The 12,282-nt window shown below is 38.6% G+C and overlaps 1 protein-coding gene across 8 annotated transcripts in view; it reads right to left on the bottom strand.

Annotated features, from left to right (window-relative positions):
- LOC110979604 (regulator of G protein signaling 7-like) overlaps window positions 1-11,926 on the bottom strand; it is a 119,312-nt gene extending 107,386 nt beyond the window's left edge. For all 8 annotated transcript variants that reach the window (XM_087145084.1, XM_087145080.1, XM_022235570.2 and 5 more), the window contains exons 1-2: window positions 11,731-11,926; window positions 7,494-7,664 (exon numbers count right to left, since the gene is read on the bottom strand). In XM_087145084.1, coding sequence (XP_087001210.1) covers window positions 7,494-7,580 — 87 coding nt within the window. In that variant the 5' untranslated portion in view covers window positions 7,581-7,664; window positions 11,731-11,926. The remainder of the gene's footprint in view (window positions 1-7,493; window positions 7,665-11,730) is intronic.
- Window positions 11,927-12,282: the final 356 nt, after the last annotated feature.

Genomic DNA, 12,282 nt, shown 5'->3' with positions numbered 1-12,282 from the left:
GCAGACTGGCAGAGGCTGGGTCCATCTTATTACCGGTACAAGCAGTCACACAGCTGATCAGCATGTACCGGTATGAGGACAGTATCAGGGTTTCCCCGCCTACGCTGTGCAGTGGCCCACCTCACTGATTTTAGCAAGGTACATGTACTTCAGGCTTTTTTGGTGCATTTTACCACCCACCCCCCACATACATGTACAACAGAAAAGATGGAAGGGAAAAAGCAAAATCACTTTGACATAAAGAGGGACACAAGATCAATTTATTTCAGGGGGGAAAATTGGAGTGTACATGTACATTTACATGTGGCAGGTTCCTCAAAATATGGACTATAATATTCAACATTGGAGGGTCATTTTTCAGCAGTGAATTAATTCCTAATGTCTGATGAAATTAGGGAAGTCATGGCTGACATTTGGAACAATGATGACTGTGCCCATCTTTCAACTTTTTAATAATCAGAATTGATCAAGTAAAGTCTCGAACGCCAGTATTTTTGACAGACGTGAACAACCTGTTGAAATCCTAGCCAATAAAAGTTACCAAGGAGTGATAATCCCTGCGGTTATTTTACAAAGATTTACAGTGTATATGTGGTGAAAGGTGATAATATTTACACATTTAAAACCATAATCACGAAATTTAAAAATACCTCTCTCAAATACTCCGGTCTCAAAGTCGGTAGTCGAGAAGGTCATTCGATTCTGTCAAAAAAATCGACTGTATTAAACAGCGACTAAAATTAAAATCGATGTACAACAACAGCTTTAAAAAAGAGTGCAAAAAAGCACCTCCAAACCATCATCCTTTTACGACTGGACCGATCACATTTTCTTCAAGTTCGTTTCCGAAAACAGCAATCCAAAACATTGATTGTGGCAATTTTGCAGCTTCCGTCATCATCTCGCGGTAACGTTAGAGAAACGTTTTTCTGCATCATGGGCTGTTTGACCTTTGACATTAACCCAGATAGTGTACCCTCTTTTTCATTCGATATTCATGAGCCCCTCTATGAAATGGTGACGCTCCAGGATTTTTCTCTTCGTATCAAGCTTTCTCAAAAGAAAAATGTGTCATACTGAATGCCGTTTGCAAAAAACGAGACATAAAATACATGTGTGATTCATGATGAAAATCTAATGCTCAGAGTTGTTAATGTTAATGTCACTGAATGGGAAAGTATAATCTTTTCACACGTCATGCCTTTTTTGGCAACTTCTCGAACGTCATCAAAATTCTGTCAAATATGACGTTCGCAACGTACTCTTTATACATTTTTGATGCAGCCAAACTTAAAGATTATTTTTGGTGGTTGAAAGGTATAAGACCTGGCAGATATGCTGGTAAATGTACAGTGTACAGTGTGAGCGATTATAAACGGTAAGAGAATGAAGAGAGCTCAACTTTTCTCATCATTTTCCACCAATTTTTTGCTTTTTTTTTATGGCTTATATTTTTCTAAAGTTATTTCTTAGCTGCTTTAAAGTACATCATTTGAAAAATATACTGAATTCTCCTTGTCGTTGAGAGAAGTTTTGAAATCAAGTCCTCTGGTGCAAGCACTTTAACGTAAAACTTTCAATTAATTCAACTCCATTTGATATGCACTGGTATCCAAGTACATGTTCATGTACATGTAAATGTCCACCAAATATACACAGTATGCCTAATTGTCCCCAAATAATCATTTTTATAAGTATGAAGGTGCTAATTTGTATTTTGCATGATTAAAGTCACTCTTTTAAAAGTTTTGAAAAATGGCCAAGTTGCATTTTGGTCCATTTTACGAACATGCCCTGTACATGTACATGCATGCCTACAATTTATTTTAGGCCTTTTTGAAAATGCTCCCTTTTTGTTTTAGGCACTAGAATTTTGGCAAAATTTGTTTGACCACCTACCGTAACACATATCGGTAGATGTACATGTATCAGTACCCAAGGGGAATCCTGGACAGTATACATGTACATGTACCTTGATTTACATGCGGTATTATATGTTACAGGCGGTATCTACATGTATAGAGGGCATTTTTTTAATGCAACCCTTGAAAAAATGCAATGTCTCAATATACAATTTACATGTAGGCCTACATGTATGAACGTTATTTGTAACTTTGTAATTATATGAGCTAGTAATATGTAGTAACGCATTTGGTGTCCTGTTACATGTACACGTACCGGTACATGTGCCGGTACATGTACCGGTACATGTACCGGTACGTACAATAAGTACAATGTGATACCGTACGTGTGCAACTAATAATAAGGTCATTCATTAACTATGCATTATTGGTCAACATTATAATGTCAAATACCTCCACCTACGGGCCGTTTCGCCCGTGAGTTTCATTCCTTGCAGTAACTCCCTTTCTAGACCCAGAACAATTTGCGGACCATTCAACTCATTCTGTCATAACCCAACACTTTATGTAGTAGGTTTCATATGCACACATCAACCCATCAAATTTCCACAAACTCTGCTGTTGTAAATTGATGGGATGGGGAACGTTAGCGTTAATGTTCGTGGTAACTGAAACTGAAAAGGCTGCATGGTTGTTTTTGAATTTCTCCTAAACTAAGAACCCAAAATGAGACAAGATTAGAGAAACTACCGGTACATGTACATGTACCGGTAGGTATCGGCACCTTTCCATTCCGAGAATATGGCTAATACATGTACATGTATGACAGCACTTGGTTTTGGATGCAAGAAATTGCCCCAGCATACAAGACCATCGACAAAAAAACCCAGAAACAAAAATCACATAACAAAAAAAAAAAGTTATATCAACAATGTAAATTATACAGCAGTTAATTAAAAGAATGACTGGGAAAGTACATGTACATGTACCATATTAGCAGGATAACATACATACATGTACATACATGGAATGGTGCATTAAATTATAAACTTCTAACATGTACATGTACATTGTGCCTCTGCAAACATAATAAAAGTACTGATGCTAAATTTAATCGGTCATATTGACAATCACGAATGTACGTGTACCGGTAATTATCCATTCTTAAAAGGGGGCCAAAGTCCTGTCTAGGAAGATAATTGTTAACTGATTTGTAACCTCTTGTTGGTGAGACAGTTTAATTCTACCAACTGTCAATCAAAATCTCATTATTACAAAACATACTAAGAAGTTGGTGCAGTGTGGTTACATGTACAGTGTATGATCATTAATGAAGACAAATTTATATCCTCGATCAACAGTAAAATTATTTGAACACTGTTTGCAAAAGCTGACATTTTTCTGGACGTACAGGTACATGTATATGTACAGTTCGGCATGTAAGGTACATGTACACTGTATGGTACACAGCCATGACGGACACAGTGATGTAATTTACAATGTACATGTATGCACGCGTGACCCAATCCAACCCAACAAAATGAGTCACAAATTGTACGGTGCATTACGGTATGGTACAGGTAGAATCTTGCACAAGTGATATCTTTAACCCTTTTCACCAAAATGCTCAACAGAGATGAAAACACTTGAAATGTTTTTTTTTTCTCTCATGCAAAATAAACAAAATTAAAAACGGTGTTAATTCAGAATCATTTAAAGGGATCCAGAAACATATTTCATTTCAAGTACATGTGCAAGTACACATGCACATATGTTCCCAAACAATTGTAGACGTTAACCCTCCTTCTGCTGTAACCGTCAAAACCAGTCCAAAATTCTTTCCACTTGATTTGCCCCTGTACATACATGTACATGTATGGGACATTTGACTGATTTTGACTGATATGACAACTGTGTCAAGAATGTATCTTTGTAAAGGAGGGTTAAACAAAAGAATTAATTACCGTCCACGATTCCTCAAAGGTCCACAATTGCCAAACGTGTACAAAACATTCCAAAAGAGTACGAACAAAAGAGCTAGACAATAGGAACGTCCACGACTGCCCAAAAAACATGTTTCCCTGTACGTACGTGTGTAAGTACACATGTACATGTACTAACATGTGCCCGTACACAAAAGTTTACCTGTACATGTACATGTACACTTGTACATGTACCGCATGTGACCAGCTAAAACAAAAGTAAATGTACTACAAAATGAATAGATCTTCAATGCATTTTTTCAGTAATTTCTTTTCGCATCAAAAGAACATTCTCAGTTCTTTATCTTGATTCAGTCTGGAATCTTACTACATCTAAATGCTGTGGGTGAGAATGTACCGGTAATGCTTAGTTTTCGTTTTGGCTTCCATCATACAGGAAATTATTCCAATATTTGTAACTCGGATCGAGCTCTCCTACAGATACATGTACACTGTAACCAGTGACTCCTGATGATCTGCTGGCACGCAAAACACTTGTAAAACTGAAAACTACGGGTACATATACGCACATGTACAAGTATACGTGTACATGTATGTACGTGTACCGGTCCATACGTGGATGAACAATGCATATACCGGTACATGTATCAAACATGTGTATGAACAATCATTTGATTTCAAAGTTTAACACCGATCACGTTTCCTCAATGTGACATCAATGCTTTACGTCATAAATTGTTCCCAAGTTCACTTCCGTAACACAAAGACTGGAATAAGATGAAGAAAGGCAGCGAGATTCTACAAACTGCAGCCATTAATGACACGTCACACTCGCCCATTTTAGAACTGTCTTTCACTTTACAAACAATTCAGAGGGAACAGACCTTAGAACACACACACACTGATCCATGCCAAAAGCTTAGGAGTAAAAAAATGTTCTTATATTTCTTCCATCTCCCCCCCATGAATTGAATTTCACTGTTGCCATCTTTCCCTTTGCCCCCCCCCCACACATACCCGGTACATGTACACAGGAACTGTGGCTGTAACGGGAAGCCTGCAACCACCGATGAATAGTTTTTGACCCTCATCGCCATAGAAACTAATTACTCTTGTTACTATGGAACCCCCGCACTGCAACGTCCAAGGAGCACGGAGGAGCGGGGGAACATGTATAGAATTAATAAGCGGTCACATATTATATTACAATTGGTCAGGATAGATCGGCGACGGAGGTGCGCATGAATAGCAGGTGTTTATGTGATGAGGGGTGTAGGAGGAATAGAGGAGAAGTGTGGCCGACAGACTGAGGGGAAGCCATTCAGCAAATATGCTTGTTTTCACTACAGTCACTGCTTCCTGCCTTTTGGGGTCAATGGAGAGTGCTGTCAGAACTAACCGATACACAGAAAATGCAACGTCCTGTATGTTTTTCCTCCTTCGTGTCACAAAAGGCTTTTTGTCGAGTCTTACATAAATGATAGGGACCCTACACAACAGCTGTTCCTCACTGGTATGACGAATTATATTCAGGATGCAAGCAGACAATAAGGTTTAGCAATTCTCTTCCCCAAATGTACAGGTATGCCGGTAGTCCTACCCTCTAAACATATCAGAAAAAAATGGGAGACAAACTCTCATGTGCATGTAACACTAAAGTCCAGAAAGATAATTCTGGATGGATGTGAGTCAGTGGTCACACTGAGAACCTGCACTCAAGTGAAGCCCTGTTTTAAAAGTGAGAGTCTCACAAGTACCGGTAGATGGATCACTTCAACTCTCTCTTTTTTGTTTCATATTTGAAACATCAACTTACATGTACTGGTACCGGTATTTCAGGTTTTTGATGCCACTCTTGGGGTACATGTATCTTTAACGTAAGCCATACATACATGTTTGTTCATACTTTTAATGGTACATGTGTAATGTATTACATGTACATGTAAATGTACTGTAGGTACCCGTACATGTACAGATGGGTGAGGGTACCTGTACATTGTGATTGCACTGGTACCCTGTACATGTATGTGTTCTGTACGGTACATGAAGCTTCAACAACTTTCCTTGTAATTACTGTTGTCACTGATACATGTACTGGTCCCACATGCATACCATGAGAAGGTACAAATGTGTACGTGTTAACAAAGTTTTCAACAAGATTTTTTTCCAGCTTAAATTCATTACTGAAAACAACATGGCACAACATTTCTGTGGGTGACTAATATCATCTCACTAGATATCCAGGGCACGGTCTCAAAAAGTTGGGATTAGTAAATTTTTTGGAAAGCTACTTAATCAACAAGTAAACAGTCGTCAAATGAAGTGAGGACGTCACCGATGCACCAATCTTGCTGCTTCCAATCTCCAATCATCCAAGGACATACCATATAAATGTTAAGAGGTTCAACCTTTTCCATTCAACTCACGCATGACCAAATAAATGGAAAGAACAGCCGGCGAAAACCAAGAGCTCTCCATCTTTACATGACATGTACCTAGATACATGTACCTACATTGTATGTTCTAGCGTGTGTACGCATAGTGCATATCAAGTTCTGTATGACGTCATACAACCACATTAACTGATGACCAATTAGGCACACTCAAGGTACAGTATCTGTTTACATGTGAAACCTCTGTAAAACCTATACAAGCACACGTACGTGATAAAAAATAAATCATGCAAATATTCTTTTTTTCAATGCATGTAGTTAATAAATAATTTCCTCTCAAAGCTACATGTACATACCGTACATGTACAGTACATGTACATATATGTACCCACGATACCACTTTGGAGTATCAATCATCAATTAAAGTAAATGGTGGGGGGGGGGGAAATGTTCCCTCTGAATGTTATGACTGGATTTGCATGTATATTTGAAGTGACACCTGCCAGACAGTTTACAGAGCTGAACCTGAGTCATTCACTGTGAATTGTAAAAAATGTATTTTTTAAGACCACAAAGGGTCGAAGAGATAATCCGTGCATACTGAATGCCCTCATCTTTTTTTTTAAAGCACATAACAACCCAGGCATTCACAAACTATGAATTGAAGCGTGCAACTTTGAATTCATTGCTGATTCTGCAGTTCAAAAATTACGTGCGTTACATTTTTTTTTTTAAATTCAATTTTAACTGACGCTGAATTCAAATTCATCCTTTTTTTAATGTTTATCATTCTTGAGAACTGTTTATTTTGCACTTTTTCATTTTGTTACATTGTAATTATTCTTTGTTAACCCTAACCCCTTGTGTGTATCAGTATGTACTTGTAAAATAATACTGAAATCAGAGGATTTGGGACTGTTAGGGATAGCTGTATTTAAAAGAAAAATATGGCGACTGTATTTTCATCACGGGTATTACTTAGGACTCCTTTTTTGCTTTCTTGTTTAAGACTGCTGGAGACAAGTCTCTAAACATTTGTCCCCCAATGTGTACATGTAATTTTGAAAAAGTCCAAGCAACTATGGTGCAACGTACATAAGCAGGACCAATTTTCATCTGAATGGGTATAACCTCACATCTTCACCTAATAAGAGCACACTTGAGCATGTGCACACACTGTTAGGGGCACTCAAGCATTCCCCAATCCCCCCCCTCTCTCATTGTGCGCTAACCCTTCAGAGATACTTGTGCGGAAGGTCCACAGGGAAATGGGCTAGGATCTGTCAGCTTTGTACCTTTTTGTAGACAATGTGGTGGGGATGATGACTGCAAGCACTGTCCCCGTCCTCTTCCACGCCATTGACCCTCCGCCAATGAGCCATCCTCAACGTGACAGTGATACTCCTACTTCCCGACAGACCACACCCCAAGACAGAGGGTTAAACACTGGTGGTAGCATAGGTCCACTAAACGGGAAGGGAATAAAGAGACGAAATGTGATGTAAATGTCAGCTGACAGACTCTCATACCACATTAGCAGTGTGAGATTAATGAACCACATTAGTGCTGTGTTCCAACCACACTATGCATGGATACGTAAAGCCACCAATTACATGTATGTTTCACAAGTTGAATAGTACCTCCTCTTCACACCAGCTAGCAAACAATGCAACCAGACATGCCCTACGTGAATGCAGAAAAGGATATTTAAAGCAAACTATGAGGAGAAAAATGAGTATGCTCCCCAATCCATCTTACATTGCATTGTACATTCATCTACGAACAACGGCAGGTTTTACCCAATACTTTTTTAGGTTTTTAGTGACTGGTTGATTCCACGCCAGACATGTACATGTACCGTGTATGCATCAGTAACTACCTTTACATAAGAAAATTAATAGAGATTATGCATCTTCGGTAGCCTGAATAAATTTGTTATATACACCCGTATGTAACCTACACAATATTCTTGTACATGGATCTGGATGAGCAATGAATTCCATGTAAGGTTTTCATGTTACCATTAGTGTTTGATTTCTTCAAAATACAGTATTTGCATAGCAATAACTGTGATACAACATTTTGTTTGCATAGCAACTGCTTTATTTTGTGTAGCACTTTTTTCACAATATAACTGCATGAAATCACTGAATATTCATATAAAAGAAAACAACAAAACAAAGAAGTCTTCAACAATACTTTTTCAAATAATTTTCAGAACAATTGGGATCCCAGTCCGGGGTCAGGAAATTTTTAAAGTGGGTAAAGTAAGCATAAAGTACCTGAAAATAGGGATAAAAAAAGCCTGCACACAGGATCTGCCTAAAACTGCTGCACATGATGAACATCAACGGCTAAACACACCCGAGTATCCTGCCAGGATCAACAGGAACAGGTTCAACAGCATGTATTATGAAGGTTACAGTACTGTGCGAGTACCGGTACGGTATTTAACAAAATGAAGTTTTTTCAACAAGTGATTTGGCAACAAGTCAAGTAAAAGTCGAAGTGTGCAATGTAAGGGGACTCTCAAATTTCTGTACAATCTGGTAGTACATTCATGATGCACTGTGCTGTTCACTGTACATCGATATTCCTTACAACCAAAAGCCTAAGTACCATTTGTCAAAAAACGAAACATCCATCACCTTTTTTATTCTAGCCCTTGAGTGTAAACTGAACTTGGTTTCACTCTTCCATTAATTAATTTTAACTTTCAAATTCAACTTCCATTTGAAATGTTCAGAATTTAAGCTTAATGCAATGTCCAACTCTGAGACATGAAAAGATGACCACGTGTTGTTAGTCTATCGTGTGAATACCGGTACATGCTTCATGCACACCGTGCCCAGAGCTGGAAATGCATGCCGCACCACTCGCGTAACGTGTGACCATTACTGGTTCCCCACTTTGGCGATCTCAATGGGAATGAATGAAGTGACCTCCTCACGGACTCAATTTCTGCATATATGTGTATTTCAAAGGATGATGTGCCCGCTGTATGATATGTAAATCAAATCATTGTTTCAAGCATATTACGGCATGAAGCCCTGTGCATTTTGCATCTCACGATGTACAATTTATTTTAGAAAGTGCAAAAGCATTTGGTCAACTTTGTGTCACAAAATGCGATGCGATACAAGGGAAATCGAACACTGGTTACCTGTAGTTTTTCAAACATTGAGTAAACCCCATATCTAGAAATTGTGTTCATGTAACAACATGTAGACAATCAAGCAGTGTGTACACAAAAAGTATATTCTTCCACTAAGTCAACTTTTATACAGCCTATAAACATGTACATGTATGTTTAGAAGAGATTGTCGATTAAAAACAGTAGAATAAACTCTTCCATGGTTTAAATTCCATATAATTTGAATAAATAAACCAAGTACATGTACATCTCGTACATTGTAGGACTGAAAAATTATAAATAAGGAAAGACACCATGAAATATCACATGATTTGACACTGAGCATTACATGTACGAGTAGACCAAGTCTGAAACTGAGCTGAGAAATGCAAGTTTCTACAACATCACGAACATTTTTCAAATTTAGGCCCTCATTAGAAGAGGCCATTATTGTAATCATACAAGTACATACAGAACAATGTTTGTTTGTAGTTTAAATCTTAGGTTTCTTTTTCTCAGTAGCCTTTTGAATTGTTTTTACGTGGCCTTAACTCTACCATTCCATGTTGAAAGCAGAGGCAGTCACAGATTTTGTAAACAAGCAAAATGCTAGTGCCCTTAATTTATGTCTTCCCTTTTTAGATACCGGTATATTCACAGGAAAGAATTTCATATACGGACGCTGCTTGACACCCTATGCACAAACCCTTTGAGACAGGTCTAAAAATTCTCTCAAGTGTTTTCTAAGTAAATTCTTACATATTTTCAATGCTCAATTTGACTTTTTAGGACATTAGAGGGAAACTGTGTGGGGAAAACAGTGTGTACACTGCACAGTTTGGAATTCTTTCCTATTCACATATTTTACTAACATTCACCTAGCCTACGGTAAGCTGGAAACCAAACTTTATGACTCAAATCATGCGAAGATTTGCCAGTAGATCTCACATCATGAGCAACAGCCTAGGGCTGGATTTCCCAACTGGCAAAAGTTCCAAAACGATATCCCGCTGGAAGCCTTATTCTGATTGGTCCATATTTATGACATCACTGTTGCTGACAATATCCGTTAATAGCTACCAAATTTAACACTTAATAAGTCTGGTAACAATGTTGACACTAGTGGAGCTCTCCATAAGAACACATAGTCACTGACACAGGTGCCCACTCACAATACATTCTCATGTTATGAAACTGATGATAGAGCCTTCTAACGTAAGGGGGGAGGCACCACGATGCCCAAATTTTGTTTTGACAAACTTCCAATTTCCTGACAAAGCACACTTCCCCCCAAAAGACAGAAAATCTCACACTGACATTCTTCAAAGTTGATGAAATCTAGAACTGTCATTATTTCTCTCACACGCCCAACTTCAAGTATGAAGAAACTTATTCCACTTTTGGGGGACACATTTTAAAAGAGTTCAGTTTGCACCAAAAAACAAACGGAAAATGGGACTGAATTGATATTTCATCAATACTTTGAACGGGAAACAGACATTTGAGATTTACACACGGAAATACTGGAGCTTCATCAAATTTCACTTATCCCTAATCCCCCAAGGGTTGCTGGCCTTAACCTTCCCCATTCACACAAAGTTAAACACCCATATGGGACTTTGTGCACAGAGGCTGTTGGACTTTGTTTTTCTGAGGTATGCCAAACCCAATGCAAATGCCAGCTGTTATAGGCCTACCAGACCTATACCCACAGAATTAAACACTTTACTACTGTTTAATTTTGTGTGGTTGGGGAAGGTTAGGGTTATTGGGAAAATAACTGAGGTGAAAATATTGCTCTTCGTCTTACTATTAGTTGCAAAATAAATGCGGGCCACGTTAGGGTACATGTATTTCAACAGTGACTGACATCATACATTTGGACTAATCAGAACACAAATACCGGCAAAATATTATTTTGGAACTTTTGCCGGTGCCTGAAAAAAAAACACTGCCTTTACAATAAGTTATAAATATTTACCCTCAGTGTCACTGCTCTGAAGTATAAAATTGAAATAACTATAGGCCTAGGCCTTTTCTATATTTCTTCCCCAAAACCATGAACACAACACTGTTGTGTTCATGGTTTTGGGGAAGAAATATAGAAAAGGCCTAGGTCAACAGGCAACATTTATCGCGCTTATCGAACTTATAATGATGTCCAAATCTCGGGAAACTTTCGACTCATTTCCATTGGGTACATCCTGTTCTCGTCGTAAAACAGAAACTCTGACAAGTTATTACGGCCCGGACTAGACCGCCTGATGAATTACTCACGCCATGCCAAGTACGCACGCCGCATATCGGCGCAGCCGGATTGACGGACTTGGCACGCACAGCTACACATTACGGTCAACTCGGCTGTACACGCAGATTTCATACCGATTCACCATACTTACGATAAAATCCGCAATATTTGACAGATAAATCCACAGCAGAACACTCATTCAGTTGACAGCTATCTGTGAGGAAACTTGCAATAAATTCCAAATGGGTTACGGCATTCTGAAATAGTGGAAAACAGGATTTTTTTCTTCACGTAAAATCCCCGGGCCTCAGCTCGCCTGTTTTGCTTTTCTCGAAATTTAGTCTGGTCGACCGGGAAGAAAAAAGTGCACATAATAAACAGTTTTCTAAATAAGAGTTCCCTCCAAGACAGGGTACTAGATTTACCAGACAGTTGTAAGCCGGAACCATTTTATGCAAAGGGGTGTTTGATCATATAATCGAAGACAAACAAATGATGGCGCTAGAGACTTCTGGCGTTACCAGCGAAGAAAACTATTGGAGCAAATGGTCACAATGTCGTACTAAGCACACCCACGGAAGTTACAGAGGCAAAAGACTCAAATAAAAGTCATAACTTCAATTTTTGTCTGTGCCTGTTACCAGCTTGATGAGTGTCCAGCCGGACGGTAATTCTCATGACATCCAAAATTTCCCGTTAGGGC

The sequence above is a fragment of the Acanthaster planci genome, linkage group LG01 (assembly GCF_054643075.1).
Source record: "Acanthaster planci isolate LZ-2023a linkage group LG01, COTS_SCS, whole genome shotgun sequence".
Classification (NCBI taxonomy): domain Eukaryota; kingdom Metazoa; phylum Echinodermata; class Asteroidea; order Valvatida; family Acanthasteridae; genus Acanthaster; species Acanthaster planci.
Note: the sequence above shows the minus strand (reverse complement) of the source record. Positions and strands in the feature narration are given on the sequence as shown.